Source organism: Myotis myotis, unplaced genomic scaffold (genome assembly GCF_014108235.1).
Source record: "Myotis myotis isolate mMyoMyo1 unplaced genomic scaffold, mMyoMyo1.p scaffold_m19_p_1, whole genome shotgun sequence".
In the NCBI taxonomy this organism is placed as follows: domain Eukaryota; kingdom Metazoa; phylum Chordata; class Mammalia; order Chiroptera; family Vespertilionidae; genus Myotis; species Myotis myotis.
Genome location: NW_023416313.1, coordinates 92,039,880 through 92,064,791, shown reverse-complemented (window position 1 = coordinate 92,064,791; position 24,912 = coordinate 92,039,880). Strand labels below are relative to the sequence as shown.

At 41.7% G+C, this 24,912-nt stretch overlaps 1 protein-coding gene across 1 annotated transcript in view; it reads right to left on the bottom strand.

The window, feature by feature from the left end:
- PRTFDC1 (phosphoribosyl transferase domain containing 1) overlaps positions 1 to 24,912 on the bottom strand; it is a 106,304-nt gene that overhangs the window by 68,235 nt on the left and 13,157 nt on the right. The window contains 2 exon segments of the mRNA XM_036327594.1: positions 17,239 to 17,296; positions 17,298 to 17,386. Of these exon segments, the coding sequence (XP_036183487.1) occupies positions 17,239 to 17,296; positions 17,298 to 17,386 (147 nt within the window).

Here is a 24,912-nt window from a genome sequence, read left to right as displayed (position 1 = left end):
AGGCCTGACGCCTTGGCCAGAGGCATTAACCCCCATCATCCTCCGATTGCTGGCTCCACCTCCCACCCAGGCCTGATGCCTCAGCCAGAGGCATTGACCCCCATCTCCCTCCGATCGCCATCTCCATCCCCCACCCAGGCCTGACGCTTCTGGCCCAGGCATTAGGCCTGGGCAGGGGACCCCCAACTCCCCCCATCACTGGCTCCATCTCCCGCCCATGCCTAATGCCGCTGGCTGAGGCTTTAGGCTTGGGCAGGGCCCCCCCCCACCCACCGCAGCTCCGATGGCTGTCTCTGCCCGTGCCCAGGAGCCCCCTGGCTCAGGCCCTTCCTATGCTGCTCAGGGCCCACACGGGGCCTACCTCAGAGTGACCTGGGTGCCGATGATGTTCTGGGGACCCAGGTCTCTGGGTGTCTATGTATGCAAATTAACCGCCATCTTTGTTGGGTTAATTTGCATATGCATCCAATTGGCTGGTGAGTGTAGCAGAGTGACACCAATTTGCATGTTTCTCTTTTATTAGTGTAGAAGATATGATTTATAATATGAATGAATAATAGTATTCATTCATCAATTACTGTGTAAAAATGCTTTTGTAAGTGTTTTGCATATACTAATGCCAACCACAACCTGATGAGTTAGGTAACTATAATAACCCCCATTTTATCTATAAGAAAAGTGAGCCATAGAGATTTTAAAGAGCTATTTCAAGATACAGAACAGGTTGATACTGGGGCTGAGATGCAAAACGAGGCAGCCTAGGTCAGCAGCATGAAGACTGACAGTGTCTCCACAATGCCTCTCAGAAAAAGACCCCTATTGCAACAGTTCACTTGGGAAAGGAACTTATTTTTCTGGGGTTTCCTTTCTTCTTTTGTAAAATGATGAATCAGCTTTCAAAATCAGTAAGGTCACTGACAATTTGAATGTATATAACCTTTAAAATTCTGGAATCTACACTAATAAAAGAGAAACATGTAAATAGGTGTCACTCTCCTACACTCACCAGCCAATCGGATGAGTATGTAAATTAACCCAACAAAGATGGCGGTTAATTTGCATACATAGGCGCCCAGCAGTCTGGGTCCCGGAAACATCATTGGCACCCAGGTCACTCCGAGGTGGGCCCTGTGTGGGCCCTGAGCAGCATAGGAAGGGCCTGAGCCACGGGGCTCCTGGGCAGGGGCAGAGCCGGACATTGGAGCTGCGGCGGTGGGGGCGGGGGGGCCTGCCCAAGCCTAAAGCCTCGGCCAGAGGTGTCAGGCCTGGGCAGTGGGCAGAGCCAGTGATCAGAGGGAGATGGGGGTACCCTGCCCAGGCCTGATGCCTGGGCCAGAGGTGTCAGGCCTGGGCAAGGGGCTGATCCTGCGATCAGAGGGTGATGGGGGTTAATGCCTCTGGCCAAGGCGTCAGGCCTGGGTGGTGCGAACTACAGAGGAAACACCTTTTCTGACCGCTCATTGGCTAAGCTCCCTGTATGCCACTGGTAATATTCTTAGTAACTTGGGTAATAACAATCCAAAAAAGTGATCTAGGGTTTTTCACCACACTCCTGGCAAAAAAAACGAGGTTCACTGCTGGAGGGCTAAGAAATGTCATATCCTGCCCTAGCCGGTTTGGCTCAGTGGATAATGCCTCGGCCTGCCGACCGCAGGGTCTGGGTTCAGTTCTGACCAAGGGCATGTACCTAGGTTGCAGGCTCCTCCCTGGCTCGGGGCCCAGGTCCGGGCTCATGCAGGAGGCAACCAATCAAAGTATTCCTCTCACTTTGATGTTTCTCTCTGTCTTTCCCTTTCTCTTCCACATTCTCTAAAAATCAATGGAAACATATCCTCAGGTAGGATAAAAAAAATAATAATAAAGAAATGTCATATCCTATGAAAGAGACATCTTGAAAATGCCTAAAGAAAGTTGTCATTTTTTCATGGTGAAGGGACTGGAGTCCGTGTTGATGAAAAAACCTTGTTGGCTGCGGTGACGGGCAGTGGCTGCAGCAGCGGGGTGATGGGGCTGGTGCCTTCCCCTGATCAGCCCAGTTGCCTCCCACAAAGGGAGGCCAGACTGCAGCTTAGGCCCGCTCCCCAAGGGGAGAAGGGAGTGGGCCTAAGTCATCAGTAGGGCATCCCCTGAGGGCTCCCAGTATGTGAGTGGGGGCAGGCTGGGCTGAGGAACCGCCCCCCCCCCCACAGTGTACGAATATCGTGCACTGGGGCCCTAGTTATATTATATGAATAAATCTAATGTGACTAAAAAAACCATGCATAGTACTATTATAGTGAAGAGAGATCTTAATTTAAGAATGTGTGCAAGCAATATTAGGCATAATTTATTCTAGTATATGTGTTCTATATGTAGATATTAGCCTAACAATGGGGCTGGAAGAAAAATCATCAATCAATTTGAAATGTGTTTAAATTTATCCAATAAAAGAAACAAACTGAATTACATAATGGTTTTCAAATGAAGATATACTCATTAATCTATCATTACTAACAATTCTAGTTCTTACAAAAACACTACCTAAAAACATCTAAAATTTTATCCCTGATTGCTGGTCCAAATTGATTTGCATTAAAAGTGAGTGGCTTTTGCTTTAAATAAAGCAATAAAGTTAGGATATGTTTCTTTCATAGTTAAGTATTTCCCTTTCTACAATTCAACGAGAGTTAAAAGTAATTTAAAGAACTGATCAATAGAGGCATAACTAGTATCTTCCTGAGTGACTTCGGCTCAGGAAGCAGCAGAATAAGGGAAAAGCCTATTGCTATCTTAAAAATTATCTTAATAGGAGGAGGAGAGATAACATAATACATTTCACCTCTTAGCTCTCTTAAACACAGGCCCTGAGGGACGTCAGAAGTGCTCCCATCCCAGAATTCTAGCTGGAGCAGCTTCTGCGTGTCCCTTCCAATTCAGTGCCTCTCCTCATTTGAAGAGTGTCTGCAATGAAAACAACATGCAGAGGTTAGTAGGCCACCAAAGTTTATGTCAGTACCTTCAGCAGGGACTTCGGAGAGAGGAAAAAGTAATTCCGGGCTTCTCCATGTCACGCGCCTACCAGTGCTTCCCAGGCCTGTATTAGATGAACATGTTTTGCAAAGGCATTGCTGACTCATCAGGCTACAGGTCTACTGTGACGGCCCAGCCTTTTCCTGAGGCGTTTCTGCCCAGTCATTTCTCTTGTGGTGTGAGCTTTGGGGCCCTTTATGTATTATTGTGTCCTTTTTCTCACCAAGAGTCATCCTGTTTTCATGGTACTATTCTCTAATTTTTCAATGTCTGTTTGGATTCCATTTCTGTTCTTGAGAAGAAAATAACACTAGGCAAACAAAAAATAAAAGAAAGGTTTTCAAAATTTCCTCCAAATGAATACCAAATTAATAAACAGAAAGTTAAATAATTCTTGTCCTTGAAAGTTATGAGTCTCAAACATTTTAATATATATTGACATTACCTAAGTTGTTCACTGGAATATTACATTTAATAATGGAAAACTCATGCCATAAAATAACCCATACTATAAAATAAGAATAAAAACATTAAATTTGAACTGTATTATAGCACAATGACCATCATAAAAGATTTTTTAAAAGATTAATTTCCCATAAATACTTTCCCCAAGTCATTTTATTACATCCTACTATTTTTTCCTCTCCAAATCCAAATGATTTCCTGGTAATTTCTTAGCATATAAAGTCCATGTGTTTTATGGCCCTGATGCTAGGTTTTATATTCTCTATCAGTTACAAAATGTTGATTAAAAACAGCCTAACATGAAGTAAGGGCAAGGATTTTTGCTGCCTGCAATTATTTTTGTGCTGAAAATTAGAAATTATATGGACACAATCAATAAAACACCACATTGTATCCCTTTTTGGAAAAGGACAGGTACAAGTAAAGAAAAATGACCAAGAGCATTCTTACTATATATAGGCAACATGCTTGAGTTCCAGGGGTCCGGAGCGCACACGGGAGAGATAAATGGGGCAAGCAGGGACATGAGGTACAACTGAAACCCTGAGGCATTTGATGGAATCAGGATGGAATCCTCTACACACACTTTCTGGTGGGCAGGTCCTACCTGGTTCCAGGTTCTGCAGCCTTCTGGCAAAGTCACTTGACCCCGGTCCCCACCTCATCTACTAGCTCAATCTCAGTGAATCTCTCAGAACAAACCCAATGTTAGATGGGACTGGAACTCGGAACTGTGTGTTGGGCAGGCAATGGAGCCTAATGCCTCATGGCTGTATTTGCCTCTCCTGTTGGCTTTGGCATTCTGCCTTCGTTTCAAGATCCACAGCCCTTTGTGTGTGCTGGGTTTACGCCTTGTCCTGTCTTCTATGCCCACGCCCCTTCCTGGAAACTCACCCAGCACTCCTAAAAAAATTGGGGAGCTCCCTTCTCCTGCTTGTCCACCTCCTAGGCACCGAGGTCCATTTTCTCACCCATCGCTCCAACAGGCAGCCGTGGTGTTGTGGTTACAGTAAAAGCTTTAGTTTGGGAGTGTGACCGACCTCCACTTCCCAGCCATGTGTTCTTGGGCTCCAACTAACCTCTCCGGCCTTTATGTCCTCACCTGTGAAAGGGGTATTAGTGGCACCAACTCCATAGGAATCTGGGGAAGGTATAATGCATTAATACATATAGAGCATAGGAGATAATAGTTGGCCGTAATACATAAGCACTCAGTGAATATTATATTTTATTAGCAGTTGAACCAATGATAGGACACAAGCTCGCTGATCCTACCAGTCTAGTTTTTAGAACTCTAAAGGCTGTGGTGTTTCATCCCATCTCTCCAGTAGCTATTACACCTGCCACAGGGTACATTCCTCAGTATGCCCCTCTCCAGGCTGGGCCATGTTCCTGACCCCACACTCACGCCTAGCTCGTGGCAATCCCTGAGTTAAGCACAGCTCTATCTCCAAGTGGCCTTTGAAAATCTGATTGCCTCTATAATTTAATAATTACATTTGCCTTATTCTCTTACTTGTCTTCTCAGTGTTTGCTTTTCATAAAGAAAGACAAACCCTTCAATAAGCATCTTTATAGACAACGAAATGTGAGTACAAAAATGTACATTAATAAAATGCATAGATATTTTATATACATAAAACAAATATACACTTGCCTTGGACCCATCCAGCACCCCAAAGAACAGGGGACCTCTCTTTTCCACCTTCCCTCTCCAAAGATTTAAATCAGAGTCCTTTTCCTCATCCCATGCCCAAGCTGGTATTCTGCTAACGGTGGACTTCCTCTCTCAAAAAGTAAAGGGGGCTCTTTACTACATGGAAGTAGTTCAGTGAGAGGCCTGTCATAGGGCAAAGTGAAAACTACTCCCTGAAACTAAGGATGCTGGGTCTGGCTTATCTATCCTGTCCCCATTCCTCACGAGCACAGATTATCGACGACTGACTTGGACCCTTTGTTCTGAATTGTGGGAATGAGAGAAAGTGTGTTAGCTGTTCTCACCCCTCCAGGGATTAGGTTTGTGGCCAGCCCTTAGCTCTAGTGAGCCTCTTTAATGAAGATGCCAGCTTCCCTAGGGGCCCAATCCCCAGCATGGCAAGTCTCAGTCTACTGCAGCCACATTTTGGATTGTATTTTATTTCCAGAAGCGTTCTCTCAGTGCTGCCAACACGCAGGAAGTATTAATTAATACAAAGCAGTGCATGTTCAAACAGCAGGGGGGAGGGATCTAAGGCCATTGCAGCCTGCTTAAAATAAAATTCCTCTTCAGTCTTTAAAGCCTCGAAATTCGATGAAGACTTTACTTTGCTCACAGCAAAATTGGTAGGAAACAAAGAAATCTGAGGACTGCCCCCCTGAATTGCACTCTATCCCCACATTGCATTGTATATAATAAACCTTTCATTCATGGTGACATTTAAAAGGAAATAAAGGGGGAAAAGTTCTCAAATAATACATCCACATACAAAAAGTTGGCTGAGAAGTCACGTGCTGGCACCTACTCCCCACCAACTTCTCAAACTCTCGTAGCTCTCCTGCTCCAAAGCCCCATAGAACAGATATTCCAAAAGGCCTCCCACCCCTTCCCTGATAGAGCTTTCTCAAAACACACTAAAGTGGAGAGCTCAAAGGGCAGCTGAATACCTATTTGTTTTTGATTCAGGTTTTTAGACCCTCAGGAGTTGGTGAAGAGCTTGGCTCTCAAGGTTCCTGTGCAATTCTGCTGGGTTTGTCTTCCTAAGAGGGGAAGCTTGAAGTGAATCCCGAGGGGCAGCAAGTGTCGTCAGGATTCATATGTTTAGAAAACTTCCATGGTGTAGGGGGGAAAGATGAAGAAAAAGTCCTGGTTTTGCGTAACTTACAGGAATACCTACTGTCAATATCTGTGATTTATTTTCTTGGAAGGTAATTCTTCACAGTTTACTAATACAACATATAAAACATTTCAGAAAAATGAGCAGTTAATTGTCTATTTACAGATATTGCCATTCTTCCAGAAATTATGGGAGCTGGCTTAACTGAGTTTAGTAAATATCAAAATGAAGCTCAGGAAAAAAAGATGCTGATTTGTTTGGTGAAATTCTCATCCTTTTAGCCTACTACATCTCCACACATCCACACACCTCTAGAGAACAGGATGTGTTAGTGGCCTCAGTCTTGGGCTCTGGAGTTGCACTTTGCTTTGAATATTAAATCTTTCATTTACAAAATATTAATATCTTATGAAACAGTAAAGTTTTGTGGAGAAACCTTAGAAAATCCTGTGGGAAATACTGATATGCTGCGAAGGGCACAAGCTTGAGAGACTGATGGGTCGGGGCTCTGATGCCACCTCTGCTGCTTACTGCGGTGTGACATTAGGTGAGCCAATTGTCCCCTCTGAGTCTCCTTTGCTTCATCAATAAAAGAAGAGATGAGAGCTACCTTGCAGGGCTTGCAGTCAGGATTATATGAGATACTAAATCCATCTAGCAAGTGCTGCATAAACATTAGTGGGAAGACAGAAGGAAAAAAGGACAAGGGATGAAAACTTGAGAAGTTAAGGAACTCAGGTTGCCAGTGCCCTCATTTCACTAAGGAACAGGAGTACGTTGGCCACGTTCTCCAGTGATTTAGCCTAATGACAATTTCTAAATAATCTTTGTCTAGATTGCTATCATTCATGCAAATTCATGACATGTCTTATGGAAAATTTAACAAAAAAACAAGCCAAATTACCTAAAGCCCTGAGATGTTTGGAGCCATCCATCCCTCAGTAAGGTCCTTTAGTAAACAGTGAAGGGCATCGAACAATGAGAACCTTCCGGGGAAAGAGCTTAAATTGCTGATGGCTGCAACAAGAGAAACTGCCTTTGAGTAAACTAAACTTTCATCTTTTTTTTCCCCTCAAAAAAGAAATTTAGGCCTAACCGGTTTGGCTCAGTGGATAGAGTGTCGGCCTGTGGACTGAAAGGTCCCAGGTTCGATTCCGGCCAAGGGCATGTACCTTGGTTGCAGGCACATCCCCAGTAGGAGGTGTGCAGGAGGCAGCTGACCGATGTTCCTTTCTCATTGATGTTTCTAACTCTCTATCTCTCTCCCTTCCTCTCTGTGAAAAATCAATAAAATATATTTTAAAAAAAAGGAATTTAGAAAGAATCATAGAGCAGAAGGGTAGGAGAGAATAAAACCACCCAATGCTTTTGACCAGAACCCATAACACTACCCAGAGTCCTGATTGCCTTCAGAAATTTCTTTTTTTTTAAATTAAATCTTTATTGTTCAGATTATTACATTTGTTCCTCTTTTTTCCCCCCATAACTCCTCTCCTCCCAGTTTCTGCCCCATCTTCCGCCCTCACTCCCCACCCACTGTCCTCATCCATAGGTGCACAATTTTTGTCCAGTCTCTTCCCGCATCTCCCACACCCCTTTCCCCACCAAGAATAGTCAGTCCATTACCTTTCTATGTCCCTGATTCTATTATAATCACCAGATTATTTGTTCACTTGATTCTTAGATTCACTTGTTGATAGATGCATGTTTGTTGTTCATAATTTGTATCTTTACCTTTTTCTTCTTCTTCCTCTTCTTAAAGAATACCTTTCAGCATTTCATATAATACTGGTTTGGTGGTGATGAACTCCTTTAGCTTTTCCTTATCTGTGAAGCTCTTTATCTGACCTTCAGTTCTGAATGATAGCTTTGCTGGATAAAGTAATCTTGGTTATAGGTTCTTGGTATTCATCACTTTGAATATTTCTTGCCATTCCCTTCTGGCCTGCAAAGTTTCTGTTGAGAAATCAGCTGACAGTTGTATGGGTATTCCCTTGTAGGTAACTGAGTTTCTTTGTCTTGCTGCTTTTAGGATTCTCTCTTTGTCTTTTGCTCTTGGCATTTTAATTATGATGTGTCTTGGTGTGGTCCTCTTTGGATTCTTTTTGTTTGGGGTTCTCTGTGCTTCCTGGACCTGTAAGTCTATTTCTTTCACCAGGTGGGGGAAGTTTTCTGTCATTATTTCTTCAAATAGGTTTTCAATATCTTGGTCTCTCTCATCTTCTGGCACCCCTATAATTCTGATGTTGGTACGCTTGAAGCTGTCCCAGAGGCTCCTTACACTATCTTCGTATTTTAGGACTCTTTTTTCATTTTGCTTTTCCGGTTGGGTGTTTTTTGCTTCTTCGCATTTCAAATCTTTAACTTGATTCTTGCGCTCCTCTGGTCTGCTGTTGGGTGTCTGTATAGTATTCTTTATTTCAGTCAGTGTATGCTTAATTTCTAGTTGGTTCTTTATCATAACATCGAGGGTCTCATTAGATTTCTTGTAGATCTCATTAAGTTTATCGGCAGCTTCTAGACAGTTCTTGAGAGACCTTAAAAGTATGGTTCTGAACTCTATATCTTCCATTGACAATTTTGTCCTGTTTCTTTGTCTCCGCATTTTTTTTAATGCTTTCTTGGTGCACCCCTTAGTGGTCTTTGTGCGCAGTCTTGTTGTAGTTAAGCCTTGATTATCGTAGTTAATACTGGGGGGATTTGACCTCCAGGCCAACTGGCTGTGAGAGTCAGCTGTGTCTGCAGTGGGAAAACTTCTGTCCTCTGGGGAGGTGCTAATCTAGCCTTTGCCTGAGGCTATCCGGCAAATAGCTCTATGCAGGGCTTGGGCGGGGCGGGTCGCACGGGACCAAACAGGGCGGGCTGAGCAAGCAGTTATGGCTGCTCTCAGTTCCGTCCCTAGGGGCTCTGCCTCACAGAGTCCCAGCAACCGCTGCAAACCTCGGAGAGAAAGCTGCCTTCGAGTTCCAACCGAAGCCAGACAGTCCCGCTTCTCCCGTTTGAGTCTGGGTCCCTAGAGACTCTCCTGGATCTGGAGCTCAAAGTCTGAAACTCCCTCCCGATTGAAAACAACAACCACGCCCTCCGCCGCCAGCCCGCTCCGCGCATGCACTCCGCACCTGAGTATTTTACTTCAGCACTGCGCCTCCTCTGAGTCTGGGTATGATATTCTCTTTCCTCCTAGTTGTAGAATTTCCACTCAGCCAGCCTTCCTGTGGTTCTGGATGATGTTCGTTCCGTCTTTTAGGTGTACCCTTGAATTAGTTGTTCGAGGCAGCAATCTCCGGCGTTAACCTATGCCGCCATCTTGGTTCTCCCAGAAATTTCTGAAGGAAGAAAAAGACATTTTAGTGGCCATTGTTTCAGCTGAGATGTCTGCTCCCTATGAATAGGTTTGAAGATATGCAGGAGCACCAAACACCCTCAGAAAAAAATGACATAATCCTATTCCCCTTATTTGGTGATATTTATTTTCATGAAAGATCTTTTTCCATCCCTTTACTTTTAGTCTGTATGTATCTTTCATTCTGAATTGGGTCTCTTGTAGACAGTACGTATTAAGTCTTATTGCTAGGTTAGCAATACTTATATCTGACAAAATAGACTTTAAAACAAAGGCTATAGTAAGAGACAAAGAAGAACACTACATAATGACATAGAAAAAATCCAAGAAGAGAATATAACCCTTGTGAATATTTATGCACCAACATAGGAGCACCTAAATATGTAAAGCAAATCTTGATGACATAAAGGGAGAGATTGAAAGTAACACAACCATAGTAGGGTATTTTAACACACTATTGACAAACAATGGACAGAAAGTCAACAAGGAAATGTTGGCCTTAAATGACACACTAGATCAGATGGATTTAATTGATATCTTCACAGTACTTCACTCCAAAGCAGCATAATATACATTCTTTTCAAGTGCGCGTGGAACAGTTTCTGGTATAGACCACATGTTAAGACACAAAACCTCTCAATAAATGTAAGAAGATTGAAATCATATCAAGCATCTTCTCTGCCCATAATGGTATGAAAGCAAAAATCAATCTGAAGAAAAAACCCTAAAAAACACACAAAGACATGGAAGCTAAATAACCTGTTACTAAAGGATGAATGGATTAATAATGAGATTTAGGAAGAAATCAAAAGATACCTTGAAAGAAACGAAAATGAGAACACAACAACCTCAACATTTGTGGGCACAGTTAAAGCAGTCCTAACATGACTACCTCAAAAAACAAGAAAAATATCAAATAAACAATCTAAGTTTACACTTAAAAGAACTTGAAAAAGAACAACAAACAAAGCCCAAAGTGAGTATAAGGAAGAAAATAATAAAGATCAGAGCAGAAATAAATGAAATTAAGTATAAAATAAACAACACAAAAGACCAATGAAACCAAGAGCTAGTTCTTTAAAATGATAAACCAGATTGACAAACCTTTAACCAAGAAACCTTTATCAAAAAAAGAGAGAAGACCCAACTATATAAAATTAGAAATGAAAAAGAAGTAATAACTGACACCAAAGAAATACAAAGGATTGTAAAAAGATATTATGAACAAATATATGCCAAGAAATTGGACAATCTGAAGAAATGGATAAATTCCTATCTTCCAAAACAGAATCGGGAGAAATCAGAGAATCTGAATAGATGGATTACAACTAGAGAAATTGAAGCAGTAACAAAAAATAAAATAAAAACAAAAAAACAAAACAAAACATCCCCAAAACTCCAACTAACAAAAGTCCTGGACCTGATGGCTTCACATGTGAATTTTACCAAACATTCAAAGAAGAACTAATACCTATCCTTCTCAAACTATTCCAAAAATTCAAGAGGAGGGAAGACTCCCAAGCTCATTTTATGAGGCTAGCATTATCCTAATTACAAAACCAGATAAAGACATGGGCAAAGAAAGAAAATTATAGATCAATATCCCTGAGGAACATAGATGCTAAAATTATTAACAAAATATTAGCAAACCACATCCAGCAATACATTAAAAAAATCATCACCATGGCCAAGTGGGATTTATTCTGGGAATGCAAGGTTGGTACAACATCTGAAAATCAATAAATGTGATAAACCACATACACAAAATGAAGGATAAAAACCACATGAACATATTAATAGATGCAGAAAAAGCATTTGATAAAATCTAGCACCCATTTATGATAAAAACTCTCAGCATAGTGGGAATAGAGGGAACATACCTCAACATAATAAAGGCCATATATGACAAACCCACAGCCAGCATCACACCCAATGGGCAAAACTAAAAGCAATCTTCCCCTTAAGATTGAGAATAAGACAGGGATGTATGACGCTTTCACCCTTCTTATTCAACATAGTACTGGAAGTTCTAGCCACAGCAATCAGACAAGAAGATATAAAAAGCATTCAAATTGGAAATGAAGAAGTAAAAATGTCATTATTTGCAAATGATATGATACTGTATATAGAGTATCCTAAAGACGCCACAAAAAACTATTAGAGGTGATAAATGAATTCAGTAAAGTAGCAGGATACAAACTAAATATCCAGAAATCAGTTGCATTTTTATGCAACAATAATAAACTATCAGAAAAGAAAACTAAGAATGCAATCGCATTTAAAATTGGTTCAAAAATACCTAGAAATAAATGTAACCAAGGATGCAAAAGATCTGTGCTTGGAAAATTATAGGATACTGAAGAAATTGAAGAAGATACAAATAAATGGAAGCATATACCATGTTCATGGATAGAAAGAATTAACATAATTAAAATGTCCATACTACCCAAAGCAATCTATAGATTCAACACAAGTATTATCAAGATACCAATGGTGTATTTCAGAGAACTTAAACAAATACTCCAAAAATTTATATGGAACCACAAAAGGCCCTGAATAGACACAGCAATCTTGAGAAAGAAGAACAAAGTTGGAGGAATCATGCTACCTGATGTCAAACTATACTACAAAGCCATGGTAATCAAAACAATATGGTACAAAATATCACTAATCAGGGAAATGCAAATTAAAACCACAAAGAGCTATCATCTCACACCTGTCAGAATGACTATCATCAATAAATCAACAAAACAGTGTTTTCGAGGATGCAGAGAAAAGGGAACCCTAGTGCACTGTTGGTGTGAATGCAAATTGGTGCGGCCACTGTGGAAAGCAGTATGGAGTTACCTCAAAAAGTTAAAAATGGATCTGTTTTAATACCCAGAAATTCCACTTCTGGGAATATATCTGAAGAAACTGAAAACACTGATTAGAAAGATATATGTGCCCTTATGTTCATTGCAGTGTTATTTACAATAGCCAAGATTTGGAAGCAGCCCAAATGCCCATTATTAGATGAGTGAATAAAAAAGTTGTGGTACATTTATACAACGGAATACTACCAGACGTAAAAAAGAAGGAAATCTTACCTTTTGTGACAGCATGGATGGACCTGGAGAGTATTATACTAAGTGATAAGCCAGTCAGAGAAAGATAAGCACCATATGGTTTCACTTATATGTGGAATCTAATGAACAAAATAAAGTAACAAAGTGGAGGAGACAGACTCATGGATACAGAGAACAGAATGACGACTGTCAGAGGGGTTAGGCCGCAGCCGTGGGCAAACTATGGTCCACAGGCCGGATCCGGCCCGTTTGAAATGAATAAAACTAAAAAAAAAAAAAGACCGTACCCTTTTATGTAATGATGTTTACTTTGAATTTATATTAGTTCACACAAACACTCCATCCATGCTTTTGTTCCGGCCCTCCGGTCCAGTTTAAGAACCCATTGTGGCCCTCGAGTCAAAAAGTTTGCCCACCCCTGGTAGGGGCTGAGTGAGAATGGTGAAGGGATTGAGAAAAGAAAAAAAGAAAGACTCATGGACACAGACAACAGGATAGTGATTGCCAGAAGGAAGAGGGGATAGAGGGAGGTAGAAGAGGATAAAGTGGGGATGAATGGTGGCAGAGGTGACTTGACTTTGTATGGTGAACACAACACAATATATAGATGATGTATTGTAGAATTGTATACCTGAAACTTATATAATCTTATTAACCAATGTTATCCCAAAAAATTCAATAAAAAAAATTTTAAAAAATTGGAAAGGAAAAATAAAATCATCTCTATTCAGAGAAGAGACATGATTGTCTTTATAGAAAATTCAAAAGAATATATAAAAATAACCTATTAGAACTAATAAGAGTTTTGAAAAGTCAATTTTTAACATGAAAAATCAATAGTATTTTTAATGTACCAGTGATAAACACTGGGGAATCAAAATTCAAAAAAAACTTACCAAATATAATAGGAGCAAAAACATTAGATATTTAGTTGTAAGTTTAAAAATATGTCTGAGATCTGAGTCTGAAAAACTAGAAAACAACTGATATTAAATAAGACTTAAATAAGTTGGAAAATATACCCTGTCAATGGATTGGAAAACTAAATAGTGTTAAGATTTTAATTCTCTTCAAATTAATCTATAGATCCAAATAATAGATTATTTGTAGAAATGAACAACATGACTTGAAATTTTGTATGGAAAGGCAAAGAAGCAGAATAACTAAAACAGTTATGAAAAAGAACAAGGTTGGGAGGACATATGCTACCTGATTTTCAGACATATTATACAGCTACAGTAATCTAGGATAAGCACATATATGAACAGAACTGGATAGATTGTTCAGAAATAGACTTACACATATACAGTCAATTGATTGTCAAATGATTCTGGAATAACTGGATATTCACTTGTAAAAAAATAAATAAGAACCTTGACCTGTATCATACTATTAACACAATATGAACCATACAATAGTTTTAAATCTAAGAGTATGAAGCTTCCCAAATACAACAGAGAACAATTTGTGACCTTGAATTAGGTGAAAGTTACTTAGGTACAAAAAGCATGATCCACAAGAAAAAAAATTGATAACTGATAACTGGAGTATATAAAAAAGTTTAAAGTATGATCTTTGAATGAAAAGCCCTGTTAGAAAAATTAAAAAGCCATCCACTTCCTTGGAAAAATTATTCAAAAAATTAAAAAGTATATTCCTTTATCTAATAAAGGATCTGAAGCAAAATATATATAAAGAACTCTCAAAATTCAGCAATAAGAAAGAAACCCAAATTTTAAAATGAGCAAGATATTTGAATAAACACTTTATTAAAGGAGCTATATGAATATCAAATAGGCAAATAGGATGAGGTTATATAAATCACCACAAATTGTATGAGGTCATGCAAATCACCATGTGAAGTCATATGAGGAACCATCACATATTGGAATGGGTAAGATAAAAGAAAATAAAGAAAAAATAAAGAAAAACTGGCTGTACTAAGTACTGCTGAAAATGTGAAAGAACCGGAAATCTCATATAAATGCAGGTGGGAATACAAAATTATTCAACCTCTGTAAAGTGTTTGGCAATTTCTTTATACACTAACTGCATGACCCAGCAATCTCAAGAGAATCTAAGACATAAGTGCACACAAAAACCTGTGTGTGAATATTTATAGCTGCTTTATTCATAATGATCCTGAAAAGAAAATAAACTAAATATCCTTTAGCTGATGACTGGATTTAAAAGCTATGGTATCCTATATAATAAAAGGCTAATATGCAAATCGACTGAACAGCAGAACAACCAGTCGCTATGACACTCACTGACCACGAGGGGGCTCAATGCAGGAACTGCCCCCTGTTGATCAGTGTGCTCCCACAAGGGGAGCGCTGCTCAACCAGAAGGCGGGCTCACAGCTGGCGAGCACAGCAGCAGTGGTGGGAGCCTCTCTCTCCTCCGCAGCAGCGCTAAAGATGTCCAACTGATGGCTTAGGCCCGCTCCCCATCAGTTGGACATCCCCCGAGGGCTCCTGGACTGTGAGCGTGCGCAGGCCGGGCTGAGGAACTCCCCCTCCCCCCACCACTCTGAGTGCAGGATTTTCGTGCACTGGGCCTCTAGTATCTGTATAATGAAATCCCTCTTGACAATAAGAAGACATGAACTACTGGTACACGTAACTATGAATGAATCTCAAATGACTTCTGCAAGATTTAGATTTTCTAAGGCTACATAGCATATAATTACATTATATGACATTCTGGGAAGAGCAAAACTCTAGAGACAGAAAACATCAGTGGTTGCCAGGGCCTGGGAGTTAGGGAAAGGTTTGACTTCAAAGAACACAAGGGTATATTTTTTTGTGTGGTGAGAAACTATTCTACATCTTGATTGTGGTAATTTACATGACCCCATGCTATTGTCAAAGTAGGAGATGTCGATGGGGGAAAAGAGACATATGTGATACTTTCAACAATAAAGAATTTAAAAAACAAAACTCAGAACTATAAGCTAAAAGAGATGACTTTTCTTGCATGCAAATTATACCTCAATAAGCCTGACTTTAATTTTTAAAAAGATTTTTAGAAATCTGTTTGCTTGGAAAAATATATAATAAAGGTCAGAGTCAAGTAAATGAGAAAAAAAAATTATATAAGACGGAAGCACAACTACTTAAATCAAGATGGAGGGAACCCAAAGAGAGAAAAGGTTTTCAAAAAAAAATGACACTAATAAATTAGGGTTAAGGTGCTTTCAAAAGACAGCTTCATCCTGGCCTGAGAAGTCATCAAGGAACAAAGAAGCACAGAGTATCTTAAGAAATAGAAATAATTTCCAGCTGCTCTATAGCTGAGGCAACTGAGACAAGGAGCGTCGTATTCCGAACTCTAAAATGCGCCCCCCCCATTCAGGTCCCCTGCAGTACACACCCAGTATAATTTCTTCCACTTGAGTGTGGGTGAGACTTGTAAATATCGTGGAAATTCACTCCCATGATTAGGGGACTAGTCAGTTGACTCTGAGTTCATCAAAAGGAAGTTTATCCTGAGTGAACCTGCCCTAATCAGATTAGCCTTTCAAGGAGGGTCTCCTGCAGTGCGGTGAACTGCTTATGGAGGAGGTAAAGACCTCTAGGAGCTAAGAGGTCTCTAGCCAAGAGTCAGGGGGAAACAGGAACTGGATTATGCCAAAACCCAGTGATCTTGGAAAAGGACCCCAAACCTCAGGTCAGATCAAAGCCCCTAATAACACCTTGATTTCCTTTGGGAAGACTCTGAGCAGAGAACCAATGCCCAGACTTCTAATAATAAGATGATAAATGTTCCTTTAAGCCACTAGGTTCATGGCAAATTTGTCATATAGCAGTAGAAAACCAATTCAAAGAGTGAATTAAAATGTGCAAGCTAGTTTAATCAATGTGAATACTCTCCTGGTTGTGACTCCAATAGTTCTTCACCCAGGAGTAAGGCAGTTTTAATGACTTGCACTGCATGGAAAAGCGTTACAAAAGGTCACATCATAGAGAGAAGAGGTGAAGGCTAAGGGGATGACATCTCTGGAGAATAATCTCCCTCAATTCTGTTCAGTGGTGGCCAAGAGAGCCCAGCATAGACTAGTGAAGGGGCCCCTGGTCTTGTCTTATCATACATAGTAACTCACTGATCCCACAGCCTACCCTTCTCTACATCAAGGCCATGACTGCAACCATTCAAGTATGAACACTCTCCTCTCTGGGCTGAACACTCTCACACAAGTCTCCAGGGCCAAGAGTGACAACCAGGGAAGAATTCACTGGACTTTCTTAACACTTATTCTTAACACACTCACTTGTTAAGCTGGGCACCAGGAAGTAACCACTCAACTTTATAACCATAAAAGAAACATGAATCATTCCTGAAGCATCTTTCCATATAGGTTAAAATAGATAGCAGGAGTCCCACCCCACCCTAAAGAATACTATTTGAATTACAGGTTGCAGTATCTTGCAAATTTAAAAGAATTATAATCTTAATTTTCATAACATTATTCATTCTTTTACTCTCTAAAGTTGTTCATTTGAAAGGTCATATAATGAAAATAGCACAAATAACTTACCCTGTAACGTTTTAGTTTGATGAAATCAACTTAGAGACATCTATCTGAATTTTGACTGATGTTCTATAAGATCCGCACAAAACCTGTAACCTCCTTTAAGCACACACAGGATCCTAAGTTCACAGCATCCTACATATTCAATAATATCCTAGCCAGATGCTCAATTCTGAAAGAAGGAATGAAAAGATATATTAAAGCATAACTATTTCTGAATATTTTTGTTCCTTTTAGAAAAATGCATGATGTACTATACATATTAGATTACACAGGAAGATGTGGAGAAGAGCTTGGGAGACAGAAGCCTGCAGATAAAGCAGCTTTGTTCAAGTTTGACAAAGAGAGAGTGTTCAAAACATATTTCTGACAATTACATCATCAATAGCACATTGTTACTCCTCTGTGTCACAAAAATGATTAAGGTGTAAGCTATAAAGTCAAAGGTCATGGATGTTGTTATTTTATTACCACAGAGGCTGGTGGTTAAGCTTATGCTGTGATGGCATTTGCTGATAGTATGCTCACTTTATGGCATGGAGAAAGGAAATGGAGAATGACTCACCCACCTTGCAACATTAGAGGAGACTGGAAGAAAAAACCCTTAGTAACTATCAAAAGAATAACATTTGCCTTATATTTCACAAAGATTACACATTACCTATGTGAAAGGTGCCCCAGAGTACAGTTCCAGTAGCCACCATTTCCATGAAATGCAATGTGAATGATGCCTCGCGGAGTTATGCAATGATGTAACCTTGGGTTGGTACCCAATACCTAATTTGGAACTTTCATTGTATTTTCTTCTAATTGTTTCATGTCTAGAAATCCATTATTCATGCACGCATACAACATTAAAACCTACTGGCAACTCAAATAGAATTAGATTTAAAACAAGCTGAATGATCTGAATATATATAAAATGTTATATTATGAATGATTGACATATATTATGTAATTACATAATATATTTTATTTATTATATATATTTTTATCCCTTTTTTTAAAAATTATTTTAATTTAAAATTTTTTTAAATTACAGTTGACATGCAATATTGTATTAGTTTCAGGTATACAACATAGTGATCAGACATTTATATAACTTACAAGGTGATCACCCCCATAAGTCTAGTATCCATCTGACATCATACATAGTTATTACAATATTATTGACTATATTCCCAATGTTGTCTTTTATATCCTGGTGACTGTTCTTATAACTAGCAATTTTTACTTCTTAAACCTGTCATTTTTTTTGATCCCATTATAAATGTTTTATATAGTGTGTGTATACACACCCAGATCTACACTAATAAAAGAGAAAGATGTAAATTGACCATACCCCTGAACGCTTCCCATTGGCTAATCAGCAGGATATACAAATTAACTGCCAACCAAGATGGCGGCCGGCAGCCAGGCAGCTGAAGCGAAAAGGAGGCTTGCTTGCTCCAGTGACGGAGGAAGCCAATGTTCCCGGCCTGCAGCAGCCCAGCTCTGAGCTCCAGATGCAACAATGTTGCAATTATAGAAGCTAAACAAAGCCCAGATAGCTGCTTTCAGTCGTCAGCGGGCTCAGAGCTTAGAGCGCCAGTGGTGGCAACAGAGTTTCAATTATAGAAGCTAAACAAAGCCCAGATAACCTGCTTTCAGCAGCTGAGGCCTCAAGCTGGAGCCGGACTCAGAGCTAAAGCCGGCTCTCAGCTCTAGTGACAGCCATAGAAGGTAAATAAATCCCAGAATAAAAGAAAAAAAGGAGAGGTTGGGAGCTTCAGTCACCCGCCAGCCTGAAAACGGCCCTCAGCCCCTCATCCAGACTGGCCAGGCACCCCAGTGGGGACCACCCCCAGAAGCCTCAGCAGCCGGTCTTGCCTTGCACCCTGGGAACTGCAAATCAGGGGGTCTGGGCTGCAAGGCAAGGCCCGCCCCCAGAAGTCCCAGCTACTTTAAAAATAGAAGGATCTCCTTTTGAACCAATCTGTTTAGATTCATGATTAGTAAAACAGTATGGAACTAATGAAATACAGTGATAGGAATTAGGAAGTGTGACACTGATGGTTCTGGGCATGTGAAGGGTGAGGGAGAGAAGGGTACGCACGGTCTTCCCTTCAGTTCTGCTGGAGAGATGAGCTCCGAGGGTCCAAGCTGCTCCATGCCCAGAGGAGGTGGGTGTGGTCAGTGGCTCTGTTTCAGAACTTCTTGCCAAGCAGAGACCTTACCCGACCCACAGGAACCTTTTTACTCCAGAAAACAGAAACAGCCAGTTCCCAATGTGCATGGGAAAACCAGTGTCCCCTCCTGTGCACAGTGTCCTGATGGAGTGATGGGGGAGGTGGGCGAGGGGAGCAGGCAGAGTTGTTAGGCAGCTGGAGTGGGAATGGAAATGCCATGAAATGTCCACAGTCCTGGCTGTGCCCACGGCCTGGGCAGCTCCTCCAGGCACTGGCTGAGGGATTAGGGCTGATTCTCTCAGGAAGGGAATATTCCATGGGTGGAAGATTTACAGGCTCAGGGTGGGCCATGTGTTAGTTTGGGGCAAATCCCTCAGCATTCCTGCTGCCAAACCCTCAAAGGAATGAGGCAGAGGCACCCCTCACCCCCAAGACCCCTTCGTGGACATTTTAGTATCTTCGTGATTTTTAATCCCTTCAGGGAGACTTTCTATCCTGCAGTCCCATCCCACCCCAATGTTGCTGTTTGTCGGCCAGCTGGGTCGAGCATCAAGGGGAAAGGGGGTTAATACTCACCGAAAGACTACTGATCCTACCGGGAAACCAACCTATTTACTGTACTGTTGTAAATATCATACCATTTACATCCTATATATTGGCTTCTTTTAAATAAATTGAAATGTCTTAGAAAAAAAGACAAGGCAGGGTGGGACCCAGAAGCCCCAGAAGCCGCCTGATATGGTAGTAACTCTATCAATAAGCACTCTGAAAGTCAGTGGCATAAATGCACCAATTAAAGGACAGATTATGAGGGTGAATTAAAAACAAAACCCACTTTAAATATAAAGACACATATAGATTAAAAGTAAATGAATTAAGCTGCAGCCTGTTTTGCTCAGTGGATAGAGCATTAGCCCATGGACTGAAGGGTCCCAGGTTTGATTCCAGTCAAGGGCATGTTCCTCAGTTGCTGGCTTGATCCCCAGTCCCTATCAAAGCATGTGCAGGAGGCAACCAATCAATGTGTCTCTCCCTTTCCCTTCACTCTCTCTAAAGTTCAATGGAAAAATATCCTTGGGTGAAGATTAACAAAAACAAAGTAAATGGATTAAGTAACATTAAAGAAATTGTAAGAAAAATATATTCCAAATTCTGTTAGTTGTATAATGGTTATGTTTAAATTATTAACACCTAAGAAATTAGGTGAAGGATACATATAATATGCTGTAGTATTTTATAGTTTTTTTACATGTATGAGATTATTTCAAATTAAAATATTAAAAGTTTAAAAATTAATAAAATATTAATTGAAATGTATCTGCATTACATGAAAAATATCCTAATTGCTTCTAGCATAATTTATTAAATTGCGCTAAAATTTACAAGGGTTCAATTAAAAAATATCTTAATTCTAAATGATATAATAGAAAATGTATAATAGTGCAGTTATAAGCACTTATCTGAAAATACAAATTTAAAGAAGTGAATTTAAAGAAGGGATTAGCCAAAGAAAATATATGCACAACCCATGGACACAGACAACAGCATGGTGATGGCCAGAGAGAAGTGGGGGGGGGGGGGCAAGAGCTGGGGAGAGGGGGCAAAAGGGGGGAAATAGGGACATCCTATATAATAATAATAAAAGGCTAATATGCACATTGACTGAACGGCAGAATGACTGGTTGCTATGATGAGCATTGGCCACCAGGGGGCAGATGCTCAATGCAGGAGCTGCCTCCTGGTGGTCAGTGCACTTCCATATGGGGAGTGCCACTCAGCCAGAAGCTGGCTCATGGCTGGCCAGCGCAGTGGTGGTGCCAGGAGCCTCTCCCACCTCCGTGGCAGCACTAAGAATGTCCAACTAATGGTTTAGACCTGATCCCTTGGGGGCCTAAGCCTTTAGTCGGACATCCCCAAGGGCTCCCTGGCTGTTAGAAGGATGTATGACTGCAAGCTTAGGCCTGATCCCCTAGGAAGTGGGCCTAAGTCGACAGGTGGACATCCCCCAAGGGGTTCTGGACTGTGAATGGGCGCAGGCTGGGCTGAGGGACCCCCCCCCCCCCCGCCCCCGAGTGCACAATTTTTTCTGCACCGGGCCTCTAGTATACATATAAAATGTCAGCCATGGTTTCAGTTTCAAAATATGGTAACCAAAAAATGTACATCAGCATGCCAGATATTCTATAAAAAGGACATTTGTTTCCAGCATGATAGAATGAGGAGGTCAACATATCCTTTCCACAAACAGCAACTATATAGTTGTAAAAAACTATTAAAAACAACTACTTCACTCTGGAAATCAACCAAAGGCATATAACAAACTGAGAATCATTTATACATGAAAACATTGAACACTGGGTAGAAACAGAGCAAGTCTATGGATTCTTGCCCAAGAATGCTCCTATTGTGTTTCCTAGCTCCCCAACTCTGTTGCTCAACCAGGTAGTTCAATGAGGGTGAGGCACTGACAGAGGGAGCTTACCTGACATGTGAACAGGGAGGACCAATGACTCAATTTTTCAGTATTTGCAGTCCTGTTTGAGCAACTAACTGATTAGACCAGTCTGGGACTTGATAGAGAATTCCAGGGGATTGGAGTCATAGGAGAGAGCTACACAATAAACTCTTAGCATATCCCAAACTGGCAGAGCTATGTGTATGCACAGCAGAGTCTAGAGTGGGCCTAAGCTTCCTACATGTCCCTGGATGATGGAGCCTGTAAGCATGTTCGGAGGAAACCTAAGGAAGCCCAGGGGAATGTAAAAGGCAAGAAGACTTGAAAAAGGCTGGAAAGCTGAATGTGTTTGCCAACCCTTACACACATTCATCAGCAGAGTGGACGCCTTACTGGCTCAAGGTATTTAAGTACAATTTCTAACTAATCTAAGGCTGAAGTCTAAGCTATTTAGACAGAGGGGTGAACCCTAGCAAGTGAGGCTTAAAAACAAGAAAAATAAACTGCACATCATCAAAGACCAAACATGGTGGGAGACATATATTTCCCAGAGTGAAAGACCAAAAAAAAAAAAAAAAAAAAGGAGAAGAAGAACAAGCAATGATTAGAAAATAGTTACATATATGACAAATATTTAAACTATAACAATAATCACTTTAAATGTGAGTGGTCTATATACAACAATTAAAAAGCAAAAACTGTTAGAGTGGATAAAAAGCCACACACTAATATATGTTATCTGCAATATACACACTTTAAACATAAAGACACAGACTAAAAGGACAAAGACATACCATGCTAACATTAATCAAAAGGAAGCTGGAGTTGTTATATTAATTTCAGGCAATGCAGACTTCAGAGCAAGGAAATGATCAGGAATAAAGAGGAAAATTGTATAATATAGAGGTCAATTCTCCAAGTAGACATAACAATCCTAACAGCAGTATCAAAACACTGACAGAACTGCAAGGAGAAATAGGTGAAGCACTATTTCAGTTGGAGACTTTAAAACCCCCCTCTCAGTAACTGACAGATCCAACTGGCACAAAACAAGTATGGATATAGTTGAACTGAACAATACCATAAACCAACTGGGTCTAATTGACATTTATAGAATTGTCCATCTAACATTCTTCTCAAAAGATATCAATAAGAAAATGAAAAGACAAGCCACAAACTGAGGGAAAGTACTTGCAAATCAGATCTTCTTCTGTCCTATCTAATAATAGAGAAACATGGTAATTAACCGTAACTTCGCTACCCTTCCCATTGGCTAATCAGTGAGGTATGCAAATTAACTGCCAACCAAGATGGCGGCCGGCAGCCAGGCAGCTGAAGCGAACAGGAGGCTTGCTTGCTCCAGTGATGGAGGAAGCCAAGGTTCCCCGCCTGCTGCTGCCGGCCTCTGAGCTGCAGTCTAAGAAACAATGTTGCAATTATAGAAGCTAAAAATCCCCAGAAATCTGCTTTCAGCCGGTCGGCCTCAGACCTGGAGCTGAAACAGTGTTTCAATTATAGAAGCCAAACAAACCTAGATCAGCAGCTGAGGTCTCAGAGCAGGAGCCAAGCCTCAGAGCTCAAGCCGGCTCTCAGCTCCAGTGACAGCCATAGAAGTTAAATAAGTCCCAGAATTAAAAAAAAGAAAAAAAGGAGAGGTTGGGAGCTTCACTCACCCGCCAGCCTGAAAACGGCCCTCAGCCCCTCACCCAGACTGGCCAGGCACCCCAGTGGGGTCCCCCACCCTGAAGGGGGTGTGGCCAGATGCAAACAGCCATCATCCCCTCATCCAGGCTGGCCAGGCACCCCAGTGGGGACCCCCACCCTGATCCAGGACACCCTTCAGGGCAAACCAGCCGGCCCCCACCCATGCACCAGGCCTCTATCCTATATAGTATAAGGGTAATATGCCTCCCAGCACCGGGATTAGTGGAGCAGCGAGGCCTCACTGCCCTGGTGTCAAGTGGAGCCGCGAGGCCTCCCAGCACTGGGATCGGCAGAGCTGCAAGGCCTCCTGGCCCCTGGAGCAGCGTGACAGGGGGCAGCGCCCAAATCCCCTGATCGGCCCTGCTCTGTGTGTGACAGGGGGAGCTCCCCAACCCCCCGATCGGCCTTGCTCTGTGCGTGACGGGGTGGTGCCGCAACCTCCCCATCGACCCTGCCTTGAGTGTGACAGGGGCTGGTGCCCCAACCCCCCAATAAGCCCTACCCTGAGCATGACTGGGGGTAGCATCGCAACCTCCCAATCCTCCCTACTCTGTGCATGACAGGAGGTGGTGCCCCAACTCCCCAATCGGCCCTGCTCTGAGCCTGACCAGGGGCTGCACCTAGGGATTGGGCCTGCCCTCTGCCACCCGGGAGCAGGCCTAAGCCAGCAGGTCATTATCTCCCGAGGGGTCCCAGACTGCGAGAGGGCACAAGTGGGGCTGAGGGACAGCCCCTCCCCCCGCCAGTGCACAAATTTTTGTGCACCGGGCCTCTAGTCCTATCTAATAAAAGAGAAACATGGTAATTAGCCATAACTCCGCTACCCTTCCCATTGGCTATTCAGGGCGATATGCAAATTAACTGCCAGCCAAGATGGCGGCTGGCAGCCAGGCAGCTTGAAGCGAACAGGAGGCTTGCTTGCTTCAGTGACGGAGGACTCCAACGTTCCCCGCCTGCCGCTGCCGGCCTCTGAGCTTGCAGTTTGAAACATTGCTACAAATATAGAAGCTAAACAAAACCCCAGAAACCTGCTTTCAGCCAGCTGGGATCTCAGAGCTGTTCTGAGTTTCGATTATAGAACCTAAACAAACCAGATACCTGCTTTCAGCAGCTGAGTCCTAAGAGCTGGAGCCAAGCCTCAGAGCTAAAGCTGGTCCAGAATAAAAAAGAAAAGCAAAAAAGGAGTGGTTGGGAGCTTCAGTCACCCGCCAGCCTGAAAACAGCCCTCAGCCCCTCACCCAGACTGGCCAGGCACCCCAGTGGGGACCCCCACTCTGAAGGGTGTGTGACCAGCTGCAAACAGCCATCATCCCCTCATCCAGGCTGGCCAGGCACCCCAGTGGGGACCCCCAC